This window comes from Lontra canadensis, unplaced genomic scaffold (genome assembly GCF_010015895.1).
Source record: "Lontra canadensis isolate GAN:19392208 unplaced genomic scaffold, GSC_riverotter_1.0 scaffold27, whole genome shotgun sequence".
NCBI lineage: Eukaryota > Metazoa > Chordata > Mammalia > Carnivora > Mustelidae > Lontra > Lontra canadensis.
The window spans coordinates 16,928,559-16,947,818 of NW_022631021.1; the positions used below are offsets into that span (position 1 = coordinate 16,928,559).

The window sequence follows — 19,260 nt, forward strand, 5'->3', positions numbered from 1 at the left end:
CGAAATATTTCTGTGTTAATCTTAACCATCCTTAGTTTAGTACCTGCTCTTAAAAACAACATTAAAAACCTTTTACATCATGATTATCCTTGGTTATATAAACTTATTGGGAAAAATATTTTGATCATTAAGTACCGCACCAGAAGCCTTAATTTAATCCTTAACTGCAAAGATCTGACACTAGTTATGACTGAATATCCAATGTCTCAAATCAACAACAGCAAGATTTTTCATACAATAGAGAGGGCAGTGTGAATGAGATTATAGAATTCTCAGTATGGTTTTTACTGAAAAAGTACATAATGAGCATCCTTCCTAGTAGTCGATGTGTAGTCCCACTGGATTTGATAAGAAATTTCTTCATGAACACACAGGAAATCAGGCGTAAAGAACTGAAATGTATAAGATAACTGTTAAACAAGTGACATGATATTACACACATGGGATACAACAATTATAGAAATACATTTCAGAAAAAACTTAAAAGATATTCTAACCCCAGACAGTATAAAGCAAATTTAAGAGAATAGAAATACGTGGCAAATGAGAGGGAGTTTTTTGCTCCCTCTTTAATTGCAGCAGTATTCTAGAAAACAATCCTCTTTGAATTTGGGGAGATAACAATGTTTTCCATGCCTTTGCTCTTCATTTTCTGAGGTACATAAAGTAGTAGAATAGACTTAAATTGACAATATTTTTGTTTACATATTATCTCTAAAAAAATCAATATTTTGCTTCATGCCATTTGAAAACTAATTGTACATAACCTAATGGAATTTACTTTTTTTTTTTTTTGATTTGTAACTTGTAGAGAGTAGAAAAGTTGTCTGTTGTAAAATTAATTGGGATTGAAAAACTTTCTAAGTTATAATGACTAACCAGGTTTTTTTTTTTTTTGCAGTTGATTACTATTAGGATTTATATCAAGCATGAGAGATTCTATTATTATTATACTGGTATTAAAACAGTAATAGCCCTCCTCAAAATTTGTGTCCATAAGCATGTTTGGGTATTTGTCATTCTGATATTTCAGGTATACGTATATTCAGACCACATTTTACAAGCATATTTACCTCTGTCCTTAATAAAACAATTCACACTGGGAGTGAAATTAAGTATCACTATGCCTAACACTTTTGCAATTAATTCATCAATGATTTGTAACAGTTATTTGATATCAAGGAAATGATCCAAGCCTTGGAACATTTAAGTCATTTTCCTCAAAAACTAGGAGTATTCTAGAAAACAATTTTGCCAAGAATGAATGAATTAGAATATCAAAGTGTTCATGGGTTTGGAGAAATTCAGAAATAATGAAGTTCAAATGGATTCTCTATTCAAAAAAATGATCTCATCCATTTTGATAACAAAATTTCAGTAACGCTAGTGACATTTTACATTAAATCTTTAAAATATAGCAAAACAGACAGATGCATATTCTATGTAGAGAATAAAACAGTTGCAACACATTCTTTTCATAAGAAGTCTCTCATTTGTGTTATTAACACAGAATGAGGTGAGAAGTTGACGCTTTGCTCCATAAGATTGGCAGGCTTTGGAGACAACTCTTTCTTTACCACTTGTCCTAGGAAGGTAACCATACTCCATCCAGACCTCTCAGAAGGACTCAAGAATTAACATGTTGAAAGCAATGCATACAGTCTGCTATTCCATCAACACGGTTTCTTGCATGTACTGGTGTGTGTTTGTTTTCCTTCCAGGCAATGATCATTCTTAGAAACTATCTGCTCCCACAAGACTTAGCCTTTAGTCAGTGTACGTAAAATTGGAGTTTTAAAAGTTTTAGTTAGAAACTCAAGTCATCCAGGTATCCGTAAAAGTACATAAGTGCTTTAAAACCAGTCTTCTCTCACACTGTGCTGGTCATGCAGAACAATTGGTTCATAAACCACTATTTCTTTGAATAAGATGACACTGAATGATGTTCCACATTCATACTCAGGCTCTTCTTTCAGACCTCCAACCAGGTTGACAGGAGTGATGACAATGGTCCCTGTGGCAGATACCTGTGCAGTAAAATACTTAATTTTGCGTGGGCTAATTAGCAGGTGCCAGATGGTTATTTGGAGCAGGGATTCTCAAATTTCCAGGTGTTTTGGGAAAACCTGTAGGGTTTGTTAAGACACAGAGTCCTGGGTGCCACCCCCAAAGTTTCTGATTCAGCAGATCTGAGATTGCATGTCTAGTAATCTCTTAGGTGAGGCTGATGTTTGTTGATGGTTCAGAAACTGCATTTTGAGAATCAATGATTTAGAGCAAAGGCATCTTGACTTCTGAGTCTGTTCTTAACAGGCAGTCATACAATGACTGCCTCTCTGAGCCTCTTTCTCTTTTTCTCTGTCCTTCAATCTCTCTCCTTAAATGATAAAGAACTAGACTATATTACAGTCTATAATCCAGCTCTTATTCTCTGATACTACTTAGGCATTGAGGCATATTATCAATATTAGTTAAGGGATCCTCAAACTGTTTAAGATGTTAGCTCCCCTCACAATCTGAATATTACAACACTCCTCTCATGCAGCATAAACAAGAAAGTTCTCAAATGTACAAAGGGAAAGGAGGAGAGAGTTATAACACTTTGCTTTTGTCATTATCTTTCTGATAATTAGGAATATAATTTCAATAAACCTTGTCTGTGAGGGTTGTTTTTTGCTTTGAGTAGGAAAAAAGCACAAGGTAGCCCCCAATTTTAAAACAGGAAAATGAATTGTGGACAATTTGCTTGTGTTTTCTTTTGGAAAGTGATGGGTTGGAAAATAGCAGGCAACGAATGAGATAATTTTCAGTGTCTATAAAAATCTTTCTTAAATATTATGCTCCACATCTTTTGTTTCAATAAAAATAAGGATACCTGTTGCTGTCATGCGAGAAGAAGAGCAACTTTCATGAACATCTCTTACTTTCAATTCAATTTTCAAATGAATATTTGAATTAGAAGCATTTTGAGGAGGGACAAGGTGGAAATACTCAGTGTTTTGGATCACAGCTCTCACACTTGTACAAAGTACGCCAAGTGGCTAGTCCTTTGTGTGTGAGTCAGGAGCCAGCACTTCCCTCCTAACTACCTGCAGGCCTGCACGGAATTTGCTGACATCAACCATGTCACTATAATGAATCAGAAACAAAACAGGACAACTTTACTGCTCACATCCCGTGTTGGTTGCTTCACTGCTCCACCCACGTTTGAATCTGCCCCCCAGAATGCTTTGCTGTCCTGTAAACTCTATCAACATGTGTCCCTCAGTAATCAAGAGCTCTTGTGAAGGCACGTGTACATCCGTCTCTACCTCATTCTCCAGCACCTAGCACAGTGGGTGCTTGTATTTGATTAATGTTTATGAAGTTCAAATAAATGCAAATATTTATCATCACATCTCCATGACAGTAGTAACTGTCCCCATATGTGACGTAGTAGTCCACTACTCCTTTGTAAACTGCATTCTTAATTTAATCCAGCGAGGCCAACTGTGACATTTTTATGGGTTCTACCCGTAAAAGAATTCTACCGTATTCTCAAATATTGAAGTCTTTTCTTAGAGATGGAGATTGTTAGTATTTGTAGTTACTCCAAAATTGTTATGTTAATACAGTCTTACTGGCCATATGTTGAGATGAGAAATGTGAGCAACGGTAAGGTTACAAACCTGAGAAAATTGTGTAAATGGGTGATCAAATGAATGGAAATTAAAGTTTAATAGTATATATTTTTGAATAGTTTTGAAAGATAGCTTTTGATTACCTAATATAATATGCTATTTTGTATATAAATATTCTCTCAGAGGTCACATCATAATGACAGTCTTTTGTAATTTTTTTTAAACAATGAAATCAGCTAACATGTCTGTTGTGAATTCAGAGTTAGTAATTGCTACTTCTTTTAAAAGAAAATCATTGGACTACTCTTGGTAATTTTTTGCAACAAAGCTGAAAGTGAGAGAGTAAAATAACAATTAAAATTAAAAATATTCAAACATTTAATTGACACAAATTATAAGACGTAAAGCTAAAAGTGAATAGCCTAAAATTCAGTTGAAAGTCAAACTTCTAACATGTTTAAATCAAAAGTTGAGAAATTATTTTAAACTGACTTTTCTTTTTATTTCCAAAGAGTAATAGCTTAAAAAGAGAAAGAAGGAAAGAGAGAGAGAAAGAAAGAAGGAAAATTTTTTAAAAACTTTCAACAAAGTAATTTTAGCTTCAAATCATTAGGATAGTAAAGTTTGTGTGTACAGAGATTTTTAAAAAAAGAATAGTTTTACCCAGATATCCCTGTCCTATGAATGAAAATTCTACCAGCTTTGAAGTGGCCCTACTCCATTGGCTGCTGGGAGTGTGCTTATGCTGGTGAGCACAACTTGCTCGGAGAGTTTTGATATGTTGTCAAAGTTGCTGATCTGGGTGGTCAGAGACTTCCGGCTTTCTGTGCTCGTTCGGCCCCGGGTGAGCCGGTCCTCCTGGCGATGATGAACTCCAAGGCAACAGCAAGAAAACGCAGATTTAAATTCCTCTCGAAACTTTCCTGGCAAACCAGGGAGAATGAAAGGAAAAAGAATTACACATAAATAGCGTTTAACAAATCATGAATAGGATATAACCCAGTAGCTCCCTTGAGCCAAACCAACAATGAGGTACAACATTTTGCAAAAAGGGGGAAATAGGAAGAGGAAATTGGGTTACTGGAAGTTTGGTAGACTCTTGAAACAATAAGGTATTTCCATAAAATAATGTAACTGCTTTTCATGTGTGATGTTTGGAGTTGGTTTCTTTTCTTTAGAGGCAAACCTTCTACATTTGTGATTGTGGGTTTTTACAGATAGCTGTAAAGAAAGTGATCATTAGTAGGATGTCCAGAGATATTTAATAATTTCAAAAATGATGAAACTTGTGTTGTATATAGCCACGACAGTACAGAAATTACCCTTGCACTGGACTCTGAAGAAACTGATCTACTGACACACTCAGTTCAACAAAGAATCTAGAAAAAAAATCTTAACATATATAGAAAAATTCTTAAAGTTTCATAATCTGCATGAGGCAGAACAAAAAACAGAAGAAAAAAATTACCTACTTTAGAAGTTATTTCTTGCCTTTAAATCACTGACATGAAATTGGAGAAGTATGAAAATGAAACAGTCACCTTTTTAAGGATAAATGAACAGGATGGGGAATCAACATTTCTCTTCTCTGAGTTTCCATCACCAAAGCAGGTGATTGAGTGATTACATAAGAAGTGAATGTTCAAGGGACTTGGACAACTGCAGGCACATCCCAGGTCTCCACGGGTTCCAGCCACCTTCCCTGCCTTAATCCACCCCACAAGCGCACTTTGACTTGTGACCTTGACTTCAAACATTTCTCCCTGTAACTTTCTGGGAAGTTTGATCTGCTTAGTGCAAGGCTCAGGGCTTTAGTCATTTCTAATCCCAGGGCAGCAGCTTCTTCATTGCTTCCAAAGCCATAGCTCCACATGGCCCCTCAACCCCTCAAACCTAGCACATGAGCAGTGAGTTGTCTCTGGTTATCTCCAATCTAATGCCGTCTTTATTCTGGAGACAGGGGCTGGGTGTGGCAGGAGAAGGCAAGAAAAGGGGCAATTCAATACAAAACAAACCCCACATATATATCACCTGAGTCTCTGAAAGGTGAAATAAAGCAGGTTTATACATATATAGGGTATATATGCCACGATTGAGGAAAAAACAATGAAAATTGTTTAAAAAAATCTAATTAACTGGTCATTTGTCTTCTTCTTCTCCTTCTTCCTTTTTTTTTTTTTTTTAAATAACCCATATAACCTACAAGGCCAAAGATGAAGTTGGAAAATACACATACTTTATTAAGTACACAGTAAAATGAATTGCTAAAATTATCATATATTTGAAGATAGCAATGAAACAGAAATAGCCAACTGGTTAGAGAAGAAGACAGTGTACAGATGTAGCTAATTAAAACACAATTCTAAAGGTCAGTCAGGCAAAATGTTTGTAAATAAAACAACTAGTTAAATGATTTTTACAATTACATTGGTTTCGTCACCGAGAAAGAATAAATCAGTTACAGATGTATATCTGTGTGTGTCATTTAGCTTGTATATTATTTAGAAGTAGTCATTTTTTGTGGTTAGTGAGAAATCTTGAGATAACCCCAAGCGATGTTACTCACAAGAGAAATGTAAATGTAGAAAAATACCCAAAAGTGGAAGGGTTCCAGTTCAATCTCAGTGAGGCAATCTCAGTGTTGGCAAAGGAAATAATATAGTAAGTCTGTACTACTTTCAGACAAAATTATTTTACATGTTGGTAAATCATAAATTTAATGTATGGCAAACAGGATTCTGTGTTCTTCAATTCTCACAATTTTCACTTTCCTCCTGACTTTCTTCAACATTTCTTTTAAATTTTGTGGGAAAATGCGTTAGATGATTTTCTCTGATGAGTTAGGTAACATGTGCTCCCTCTCATAAGGGCAAAACCTCAAGTCAAATTAGATCTGGGGGGAAAAAATCTCATTGTAGAGCAATTAAGCTCTTCACACATTTCAAGAGTGTTCAAAACCTTCTGGTCATTGATCCCTCATCCTTGGTAAGGATTGTGGCTTACATGGAAGGAACAGTTGACAACTCACCACTGAGAAAATTATAAATAATTGGGTTCGCAGCACTATTGGCATATACAAGCCAATGTGAAAATGTAAACCAGGCATACACAGTCTCTCTGTCTTCTGTGTGGGTAAACATCCCAAATACTCTGTAGGAAAAACAAAACAAAACAAAAAACAATCACTGGAATTCCAGTGTGATTTTGAAAAGTACATTTCAAATAATGAAATTCCTGGGTGAATGCAGCCCTTGATGGAAGCTGCCTAATTAACTCCTGTCCTCCTCTGCAGCAGGCACTGGTTTATGGCGCCATATTGGGTTTAGAAAAATGTTGGTACCTGAACAAAGTCTCCATGGCACAATTAGCAAGTCAAAGGCAAAATCAAGCAGGAATGATCTCTCTTTCCTTTAAACAACAAATGCAATACTATTTCTGGTGAGTAAGAGAACAGAAGTCAAATATATTTCTATGTCCCTTCTTTTGTTTCATTTCTAAATACAATTGAACAATATTTGTTACTACTCCATTTTGAGTGTCATTTAAAAAGCCTCCTAAACTGCAGTCTTTGAGTCTTTCTTCCTACCTGTTTTTGTGCACTGACCAAAGTATCACATTTTTTTTCAACTACCATCTTCCCAGCCTTCTTGAAATTTGAATTCTGGGACTTCATTACAGTCAGAGGGAAACTAGTTTTCTGTAGGCAAAGTTCTGATAACTTCTTAAAATACATGAGTTTTAGTATTTTTATTTATTATTTTAAACTCTGAAAAATATTTCATTATTTTACCCTTAAACATCATTTTTAAGATTTGTTCCATGCTCAGAAATATCTCATCTTTCAAATTTAATCCACTAGCCAATATCAGGTAGCTGGTAACTAACTACTTAATAAATTTTACAGGCTGAAGATGATAACGCATTTCCTGCACGATCCTGCACCATTGATTGTGTAATTTGATTACATGACGGTGCCCATAATAGAAATGCATTTCTGGAATCAAGTGATCCTCTGTGGAGTACTGGAGTTTTACAAAAATATGATATGGAGTGGAATAACCTGGACAAATGGAATTAATGGTATGTTCTGACCCTCTAGCATAATATATCTTTGAAATCCTAGACAAACCAGAATTGCTTTAAAGAAGTTGGTTTTAACTAGTCAGGCAAAAAATTGTTTTAAGGAAGAGTTTAGGAATGTCTTAGTAAAAGAAAGGAAATACAAGCATAACCTACAAGGGCAGACACAGAGGTAAGCCTTTGAAGAAAAGGAGTGTTTTTCTCAAATTTTTCTCAAGTCTTATGGAAAAGAGCAGAATGCTCAAAAAATTGAAAATATTTTAACATAGACTTTCTTCTTAGCTATTTATTTTCATTGGAAAGGGAGGTCTTTAACTTAAAAATAAGAGAACTATTATGGACAAGTAGATATTTGGAACTAGCTAAAGGACCCGTCCAAGTGGCGAGATTCAGGGAATCCCAATGAGCAGTTCAGAGAGCAGTAAATCTGACTTTTTTGTTGAATTTAGACTGAGTACCATAAAAGTACAAAGAGTTAAAAAAAAAAAAAAGGAGAAAATCATTCAGTATCATAGCATGTTTAAAAGGTTCTTAAGAATAGAAAACAGCATCTAGCCCAAGACCAGGATAAATTCGTATGGGATTTCTGTAATCCAGAAAAATAAGACTGAAATTATGAAAAGCTATGGAGGGCAAAGTAGCTTACAGTTTCTTGTGAGCCAGTACCTATCTCAAGGCCCCATGCTGCTGAAAATCTCATGCCTTTAAGACTGCATCTGTACTAAATAATACTACTAAACAAAAGTTCATTTTCCATTGGAAGACTTATTAAGTAATCAGAAACAAGGGCCAAGAAGAATGAGAAATCTTTGCAGCTGGTTATACCACCTTTAGTGTGTGACTCCAGCCAAAGCTGCTGCTCTCCAGAGTCTCCAGCTGTGAGGAATATGATATTGACTCTGAATCAGGGAAAAGTGAGAAGAGCAATCCTAGTTTAGGTTCGAAGCCTATTATAAACAAAATTACTATTACCTTGGGGCGAGTCTGTTTGCAACAGTTATGATAATTCCCAATAAAGTTGGCTGGCTGTGAAGTTCATGTGTACCACAGCCTCTGCATTGGCTGTTCCTGTCAGTCCATTGTTTTAACTTAACAGTGTATCTGCAGCCTAACAAATAACACATTTTCTCTCACTGAAAAGTTACATGCTAATTTTTATTAATAGTCATCCTGAGCTCTTGATTCAGTGACTTGAGGAAATGGCTTTGTTCTCTCTATTTAAAGATTCAAAACACAGTATGGGCCCTGATTCCATTTGTGTGTGTGTGCACTCACAAATGCTCCTTTTTCCCCCTTCCCCTATACATTTATTTTACTTCTGAAAAAATAACCTTTTAAATAAAATTAGTATAATTAATATACTAATTAGTATAACTAGAATGCTAAAAAAAGACCTCTATCTTTTTTTTTTTAATCTTTTAGATAGAATTGTGTCATAATTCCCTATGTATGAGAACAAAGTTTTGGAAAAGCCCATTTGTTTTGATCAAAACAGAACTCCAAGCTGTAAATGAGGTTTTTTTTTGTTTGTTTTGCTTTTGGCTTCTGGGTTTTTTTGTTTTTTGTTTGTTTACTTATTATTTTTGCATAGAACTTTTTTTCCATCTAAGGCTCAGCAATTAGCTTGAAGAGGTCAGGGGAACATCTTTTTTATGTCTGCCATTCAACAGAGAACTTCCACGGACAAGAGCATGTAGGGTCTGCACACTCTAAAAGGCTGTCCCAGTTAATTGTTAGGAACAACACCACAATGAGTTATCTGGCCTGACACTATCTAGGCAAAGGGCTTAGATTTTTCTCTGGCTTAAGAAGGAAAAAGAAAAAAAAAAAGAATAAAAAAATAAAAACAAAAAACAAAAAACTTCTTCACTAAGAACCAAGAAATGACAGCCACTTTATTTTCAAATAATAGGTGAACTTTACCTCTTGAGCACGTTGAGGATGCTAATTGGTAGATAGCAAATTGCGAACACCAAAAGCACAACCATTAGCATCCGGGCTGTTTTCCGTCTGGCTCGGATCTGCTTTATTTCAGCGGCCACAGCGCTAATCCTGGACTTGGTCTGCTGTCCTGGCCCTCGAGGCTGTGAAGCAGGCTGCAGCGGCTTCCACTTTCTCTGAACCACAGATGATGTTCCAGGGATCTAAAGGGAGCAGAGACTCTTTATTGCCACCTGACTCAGGGAAGTTCCACTTCGGAGAAGCAACTAGAAGATACAGGAAGGAGAGTATTCTGAACGCCTGTGGCCTGGGGAGGCTTGAGAGCCTGTTTCCCCAAGAATGTCTGCTGAATGGAGTATGTTCTAGAGTAATACAGTTGAGTACTGAAAAGGAGTTTGGGGGGGAAAGAAGTTGAAATCCCATTTTTGTCAAGGTTTAAAGAGAGCTACAAATGGAAAAGATATCTCTTTATGAAAGAGAAGTTGTACATCTAGACAATGGAATATTATTCAGTGTCAAAGAGAGAAATGAGATATGAAGCCATGAAAAATAGTTAACTTAAATGCATATTAGTAAGTAAAAGACGCCAAATGAGAAGACTACATACCATAAAGGCTATAACAATATGACATCTTAGAAAAGGTAAAATCAGAGAGATAGTAAAAAGGTCAACGATTGCCTGGAGGTAGTGGGGGTGTGTGTTGGGAGGCTAATGGGCAAAGTACAGAGGATTCTTTGGGCAGTGAAAATGCTCTGTATGCTGCCATAATGATGGATACATGTCATCATACATTATGTGATGCATTTGGAAACATTGTCTAATCCATAGAATGTACATTAAGAGTGAACCCTTAGGTAAACTATAGACTTTGGATGATTCTGTGTCCATGTAGGTTCATCACTTGTAACAAATGTATCACTTTGGTGAGGGATATGGATAATGGGGCGGTACTTCATAAGTGGAGGTAGGAGACATTTGGGAAACCTCTGTATCTTCCGCTCCATTTTGCTGTGATCTTAAAACTGCTCCTAACAACAAAACAAAAGAAGCAAACTAACAACAAAAGCCAGCTCTTACTAAAAGAAGAGAGAAGTAAAGCTGGCAAAGAAAGGCTGTAACAAGACAACCACCGTGTGATCTGATTAGGAATTCTGATTCAGCTCAGATACCTCACTTTAGAGAGGGGAGACGTTAACAGGTAATTGCGAAAGTAACCGGAAAAGATTTTTTTCATGCATCAATACTGCCATCTGCTGCCAGAGGGACAGTTAGGACTTAGCTACCTAGCGCTTTTTAGTAGATTTTGTTTCTCAGGTTCGGTCAGTGGAAACCTTGAGTGAAGCAAATAAAAAAATAAATAAAATATTCTCTGATCCTTGCTATTTATTCTTATGAAATTGCTTGAAACCCATTTTGTGTTCCAGTCTGGCCTTTTAAAATGCATACAAACAGGGGTGCCGGGTATAGCTCCATCAGTTAAGCCTCTGCCTTCAGCTCAGGTCCTGATCTGAGTCCTGGGATCCAGCCCCCCCCCCAAGCCCCATCCTCTTAGGCTTCCTCAGTGGGGAGTCTGCTTCTCCTTCTCCCCTTACTCCTCCCCCCACTGGAGCTCACACTCACTCTTTCTCTTTCTTTCAAATAAATAAAATCTTTAAAATAAATTAAAAAAATAAAATGCATGCAAACACAGTGAGAATCCCTTGTGGTCTTACATTAACATTTCATATGGCTGGAATTTGTAACAACAGTTAAACAACTTGTACTTCTCCATTTCTTTTCAAAGTTATTTGATAATAGCAGGGAGTCCTTCCAAGTGTAATATTTTCTTAATTATAAGCTCATGAAGATTGATAGAGTTTAGTGAGCAAAACAATAAAATTCAGCATGCATAATTTTTTAAGAGGAAAATGTGCCAACAAGCACACCATAGCCATGTGTTGGTTCTAACTAAGACCCCATGGTCCTCTTTGTTGAGACTATTCAGCTGTTGCTTTTATCTCCGTGCTGCTGGCCAGGACAGACCCATGTGTTCCTTTGCTCTCTCAGAACACACGTTGGATGGACCCTGCTGCTTTATACATCATAAGATCCAGGTGTGTTAGATAATCTTTGCAAGCAGAATTTTACTTTGATTTCTACACATATTAATATGGAGCCTTTTTTAACCATAACTATTCTCTCTCAAAAAGAAACAAATAAAGTTAATGAAAACCTGCCCTTACGTAGAAAAACATGTGACAAATTATCTCTCTTCTGGCTCTTTGTGTTCTTTTATGTAGACTGACTTTTTCACGTAGTGGTGGTCCTCTAGGTTTTTCTTCTCTGTGTTACTGGTTGGGGGCTGAGGTGACACTGAGAATGCTTTCTTCTCTGTGAGTCTCTTTTTAAATAGTCATTTTTAAAATAATTGAGGAGAAACTGCAATGGATGCTAGAAAGTTCCAGAAAAACTGTAGCATGAGTAACCCTATAAATGTCTGCTAAATGATCTTGAACTGTTTTCTAAATGATCTCTGAGAGATCATTTAAACTTTAGAAATTCTCTTATTCAGTGTTCCCCTGAAGGAATGAAACAATATCCTGCATCTAATTACTTCCTCAACCCTCAGAAACAAAGTTCCCATAAAGAGAAACTGCCACAGGGAGCATGCAATCAGAATTAAACACAAACAAATAAAACTAGTGATAACGTCCTCTTTTAGATGATGATCTAAAATAAGGATGGAAGATGTTTAATCTGAATTCATCTTGAGGAAACCCATAAGTGTCCCCATTGATAAGCTGTATATGTCTAGAGAAGGTCAACCTAAAGATAACAGAAATCGCTGATAGTAACTGAGCACCAGGAACTCTGCATAATCTTGAGTAATTATTAATGCATTCCTAAAAGTAGAATATTATAAACCCTATTTATAGATGATCAAGCAGACATTAAGAAAGTTAAAATATCCATGTCTACATCTAACAAGTCAGAATTGGCTCTGTATGACTGCAGAGCTCATCTTTTCCCATTCTGATGTAAGGTTTCCATTTACAAACTTCAACACAATGTGTTATGGAAGACAGTAAATTTTTAAATATGTGCCTAGTTACATGAAATAATAATCATACTAAAGTGCATTGAGAAATCCAGCCTGGGAGGCTGTCCACGTAGAAAGGTCTTCCCCTGCCATCTCAGGAAGGGCTCAACAATCCAACTGTGTAAAGCGTGTGTGTGCGCACATGCACGCGCACGCGCACACACACACTTCACTTTTATTCCACTATTGTAAATAAACTTTAAAATAATCTTTGATACAAAAATACATCTTGGAAGAGGTCTTGCCACAATCATGAATTGGAGATATCTTGTAAACGATGGACCTTGAAACCTGCCCTTTCTTAAGCTGTGTTTGTGTCTAGGATTAATTTATAGGAAAAGGGAAACATGCTGCATACATTAAAAGAAGAATAGAGGATATTGTGAATAATGAATAAATTTTCAAACTTAAATGAGATGGATAAATACCTTGAAAAACAAAGATTACCAAAACTGACACTAAAGATTACCAAAATTGGCACTATGATTCCAAACCTTGTTAAACAAAAACTCCAGGTCCAGATAGGTTCATTAATGAATTCAGTCAAATAGTACAAAATAAATAATATCGATCTTATGCAGACTCTTTCTGAAATTCAAAGAAACAATAATACTTTCTGAGTAATTTTATACTACTACAGATATCCTAATAATCAAAGACATAACAACAAAAGAAAACAGAGAGATGAAAAATTCCTTAAAATATATTATCAAATCAATTAGCAATATGCAAAAAGGATAACAAAATTCACTCAATAAATCAATTTGATTTATTCCAGCAATGCAGTGTTGATTTAACATTCAATAATTAATCAATGTATCATATTAACAGAATAAGAGACAAAAATATGACCATCTCAGTAAATAAAGGAGAAGCATTTTAAAAATTCAACACCTTTCCATGATAAAAATTTCAGTAAACTAGTAAACTAGTAACATGAGGAAACATCACCCACCTGGTAAAGGGCATCTATAAAAAAGCCTTCAACTATCATCCTACCTAATGGGAAAAGATGAACACTTTCTTTTAAGACTGAGAACAAAACAACAAAGTCTTTTCTCAACATTAAAATTTGAGTTTCTACTCAACATTAGCCAGTACAAGAAGAACAGAAAAATAGATAAAGGGTACATAGATTGATTTTATTGGGGAGACATTATTGCTTACAAAGTAAATCCTAAGGAATTTCCAAAACTCTACTAGAACTAATCCCTGAATTTAGAAATATGCAGGACCCCAAATCAAGAGACAATCCCTTATATTTCTGTGATAAAATGATTTATGACATATGTTTCATGGTTCAGATGACCAAAATATATCTCCCAGATATATCTGGTCTTCATCTATAGTTCCTGAACATGCTTCAAAAACATAAAAGGTGAAATGGGTGTCTTATTAATGAAAGTAACTTAAGATCAGGAACTAGTTGCCAGGAGGACCAACCATTAAAGGATGGTAACTTTCAGTCCCACCCCCTGACTCTTGGAAGAAGGAAGGAGCTGGAGTTGAATCAGCTAACAGCCAAAGACTTAGTCAAGACTAAGTCATTGTATAATGAAGCCTCTATAAAAATCCACAAGAACATGGATTTCAGAGAGTCTCTAAGTTGGTGAACATATGGAGATGAGTAATGAATGGCATACCTGGAGAGGACATGGAATCTCCCTGACCTGTGTATCTCTTTATCTGGCTGTTCATTCATAACCTTTAACAAATCCTTTAATAAACTCATATCATCAAATTTTGAGATTTACAGTAAAGTCATATACATAATATTTATGTACATATATGGAATTGTGTGTATCTTGGAAAAAAGAAGAGGATCAGTCTGATAAAAGCAATTTTGGAAATCAACTCATTAAAAAAAAATGCTTGGAAAATACATCACTTAAAAAAATTCTGTGCAGTTATGAAAGAACCAGTAAAAAGTCACTTAACAGCCAAGGAAGGGGGTATGAATATTCAAGGCAAAGAGAAGAAGAAAGACAGATACAAGGGCTATGGGAAAATAGTATGTAAACAAACAGTGAAACCGTGAATGACATTATTCAATGCTAGCAAATGACTAAGCAAGAAATCCCTAGGGAAACTTTTTTGGAAATCATTGATGAGTTTAAGTAGGAACTGTTTCAGTGTAGTGATAGGATTTGAGTAAGAATGAAGTGGGTTGAGAAATCAGTGAGGGTGGCAAGTGGTGAGAAAAGGAGCCAACAAAGGGAAATGCCATGAATTTTAGCTCGGAGTAGGAGGAAGAGCCAAGAGTTAAGTTAGTAACTGGAAGAGATGAGAGTTTGGAAGATGTTTTTTCTTAGTACTTAAAAGTTCCTACTCCAGGAGGACAGATCTTCTTTATCTTTCTTCTATTCTTTAGCTCATTACCTATTTTACCATAATAGAGTACAACTGATACTTGGAAGGTGCTATCTCATATGAAGCGATAATCTCTACCTTTCTCTGTCTGGCAAGAAAAATGGGACTTTTTTCTCATTCCTTATACTACCATTTGAGAATGATGGAGCTCCAAGACCCAGTGACTTTTTTTTCTGTTTAACTCTATGACCTCTTGACTTTTTTTTTTTTTTTTTTTTTTTAAAACCCCGGCAAGCCCTTTTTGAATTTTAATGGGCCTGCTCAGTCCACAAGATGAGGGTTGTAACTGTTTTATCTGTCCCATCTTTTGACTTCATTCTCAAAATAGAAAGCTCTACTTTCAGGTTCTATAGACACCCCTTATGGACTACAACTGACTACTACTGCCATCCATGATCTGCTCACCCAATCCCCAAACTCAAGGCTCTTGTCCTTTGTCCCTTCCCAGAATGTGTTGTCTCTCAACATTACTCCATCACACAATCAGCTCTTCTTTGTAGAAACTGGTTTCCCCTTTACTTCCTGGAATCCAACAAATGGTTTTTACTGATTAGATCCTCTCATGCTTCTGTATTTCTATGGACCTTAAAATCTTTAATTACAACCAACCTTTGGACAGTTCCTCTTATAAATTCTCATTGCATCAACAAGTTGGATTGTGTTTACCCTTTTTTCCTTCCCCCGAGTTTGAGCAGGAGAATTTTATAAAAGAATCGCCTCCATCTTTAATGTTTTTCTTATTTTAAAATGCCCATCATTTTTTGTTCTCTTTAAAAAAAAAAAAACAGATTTATTGAGATATATTTATATGTCCTTAATTCACCTTTTAAGGGATACAGTTAAGTAGTTTTAGTGTATTGACAAAGTTAATCACAGTTATCACACTATCACTGCTTAATTCCAGAATATTTTCATCACCTGGAAATTAAACTCCAAATCACTTCCCATCACTCCATCCTACTACCCTCTGTAACTACAAATCTTTCTGGTTCTAGCTTATTCTCTACATTTCCTGTGGACAGAATCATAAAATACCTGGTATTTTGTGTCTATTTTCACTTAAGAATAATTTCAAGATTCATCCATGTTGTAGTATGTATCAATAGTTGATTACTTTTCATAGCTAAATAATATTCCATTGTGTGCATATACTACATTCATTCAACCATTAGTGGACATTTGGTTTATTCCCACTTTTTGGCTACTATGTATAATGTTGCTGTGAACAATAATGTGTAAGTTTTTACGTGGACACATTTTCAGTTCTCTTGGGTATGTACCTAATGATTAAACTGGTAGGTCACATGGTAATCCTTAAAGATTTTGAGGAATGGCCAAACCATTTTCCAAAGTAGCAGCATCATTTTCTACTTTCACATTTTTTCCATTTTCCAGCCATATAATGAGAGTACTAATTTCTTCACATTCTCAACACATTAGAGTACTAATTTCTCCACATTCTTTCTCCACATTTCTCCATATTCTCACCAACCATATAACGAGAGTACTAATTTCTCCACATTCTCACAAAGTAATTATCTTTTTAAAAAAATTATTTCAGCCATCCTGTTGTGTGTAAAAAGATATCTCACTGTATGTTTAATTTCCATTTTCCTAATAATTACATTTTGTCATGTGTATATTGACCACTTGTTCATCTTCTTTGGGGAAATGTTTATTCCAATCTATGCGTACTTTTAATAGGTTATTTCTTTTTGTGGTTGAATCAAAAGAGTTCTTTATATATTTAAGATATGTCTTTTATCATATATGTGATTTGCAAATATTTTCTTTCATTCTGTGAGTTGCCTTTCACTTTCCTCATGGTAACCTTTGAAGTACAAATGTTTTTGTTTCAATAACATCCAATTTATCTACTTTCAATTTTTTTTTTGCCTGTGTTTTTGGTGTCATTGAACCATTATCCTAAACCAAATCATAATGATGTCTGACCACAGGCATATAATGAATGTGTTTTCTTCTAAGAGTTTCATACCACAGATGGCCTCTGACTTACTATGGTCTGACCTATGATTTTTTAAATTTATGATGGTACAAAAGTAATATACATTTAGAAATTGCACTTTGAATTTTGAATTTTGATCTCTTCCTAGGCTAGTTATTGTGGTATGATACTCTCTGATGATTCTGGGCACTGGCAGTGAGTTGCGGCTGCCCATCAGACAGGAACTCATGGAGGTAAACAATTGATACATTTACAACCATTCTGTTTTTTACTTTCAGTACAGTACTTAATAAATTATGTAAGATGTTCAACATTTTATTATAAGATAGGTTTTGTGTTAGACGATTTTGCCCAAATGTAGACTAATTTAAATTTTCTGAACACATTAAAGTAGTTTAAGTTAAGCTATGATGTTCTATACAGGTTAGGTATATTAAATGCATTTTTGACTTACATTATTTTCAATTTATGATGGATCAATTGGGATAAAATGTCACTGTAAGTTGAAGATCTGTATTAGTTCTTACATCTAAGTCTACAATAAATTTTATATATGGTGTATGATGTCCAATTCCATTCTTTTGAGTATACAGAGATGTCCCAGCCCCATTTGATGACAAGACTATGATTTTCCCCATTGAACTGGGATGACAGTTTTGTCAAAAATCAATTAACCATAAATATAAGGGTTTATTTCAAGACTTTGAATTCTATTTCATTGATCTATATGACTATCTATTTGCAAATACTATACTATCTTGATTACTCTAGCTTTATAATAAATTTTGACATTGAGAAGTGAGTTTTCCAACTTTGTTCATCTTTCTGAAGATCATTTTGGCCATTCCTGACTCTTTGCATATCCATATTGATTTTAGTACTATTTGCCAATTTGTTCAAAAACAGACAAACAAACAAGACAGCTGGGTGTTTGATAGGGATTGTGATGAATCCATATGTCAATTTGAGGAAGTTTTCTATCCACAATATTAGGTCTTCCAATCCATGAACATGAAATGTCATTTCATTTATGTAGTCCTACTTTAATTTTTAAATGATGTTATGTGATTGTATATGTTATATATTTCTTCTATTAGACTTATTGCTAAATGTTTTACTCTTTTTAGAGATGTTTGAAATGGAACTGTTTTGTTAATTCCATCTCTGGATTGTTCTTTGATAGTTTATAGAAATGAAATTAATTTTTATCTATTGATCTATTATTTTCAAAACTGGCTGAACTTGTTTTTAATTTTTTTGCATGTGGATTCTTTACGATTTTCTGTATACAGTATCATGTAATCTACAAATAGAGTTAGTTTACTTTTTACTTGTCAATCTTGATGCATTTTATTATTATTCCTAATATTATTTCTTGAATAACTGACCTGGATAGTATCTAGTTCTATTCATTTTAAACAGAACTGATAAGATCAAACATCCCTATCTTGTTCCTGATCCTAGCAGGGGAATATTCAGTCTTTCACTATTAAATATGATGTTAGCTGTGGGGTTTTGTAGATTTTATTATCAAATTGAAGAGTTCTCTTTTATGCCTATTTGGTTAAGTGCTTTTATCTTGAAAGGGCGTTGTATTTTGTCAAATGCTTTAGCTGCATTTATTGAGATGATCATGTCACGTGGGTTTTGTCTTTTCTCTTTTAATATTGTATGACTCTTCTTGATTTTCATATGTTAAACATATTGCATTGGTGAGCTAGATCACACTTGGCCATCATGTATAACTTTTTTTACATATTGGGTTTTGTTTGCTAGCATTTTGTTGAGTATACTACCTTATATTCATAAGTATATTAGTTTATAGTTTTCTCATGATATCTTTGTCTAGGTCTAATAGTAGCATACTACTATTACTTATGGAATGAGGTAAAGAGTATTCTCTCCTATATTCTGTTTTTTCAAAGAGTTTGTGAAGGTTTGGTGTCAATTATCCTTTAAATATTTGGTAAAATTCAACAGTGAAGACACTTGTGCTTTTTCTTTGGGAAATTTCTTTATTACTAATTTAACCTCTTCACTTATAATAGGTCTATTCAAATTTTCTAATTCTCCTTTAGACAGTTTCAGTAGTTTGTGACTTTCTACGCATTTGTCCATTTGCTCTATGCTATCTACTTTGTTGGTATACAGTTATTCATAGTATTCCATTACTCTTTCTATTTCTGTAACATCTGTGGTGATG

At 34.9% G+C, this 19,260-nt stretch overlaps 1 protein-coding gene across 2 annotated transcripts in view; it reads right to left on the minus strand.

The window, feature by feature from the left end:
- Positions 1–1,255: 1,255 nt before the first annotated feature.
- Positions 1,256–19,260, minus strand: part of HCRTR2 (hypocretin receptor 2) — a 108,764-nt gene continuing 90,759 nt past the window's right edge. Inside the window, exons 5-8 of one of the 2 annotated variants that reach the window (XM_032864506.1) lie at positions 9,624–9,844; positions 6,649–6,770; positions 4,318–4,543; positions 1,256–2,027 (exon numbers count right to left, since the gene is read on the minus strand). In XM_032864506.1, the coding sequence (XP_032720397.1) occupies positions 1,973–2,027; positions 4,318–4,543; positions 6,649–6,770; positions 9,624–9,844 (624 nt within the window). In that variant the 3' untranslated portion in view covers positions 1,256–1,972. Of the gene's footprint in view, positions 2,028–4,185; positions 4,544–6,648; positions 6,771–9,623; positions 9,845–19,260 lie in introns of those variants that run through there. The other variant, XM_032864505.1, reaches the window with a different exon arrangement.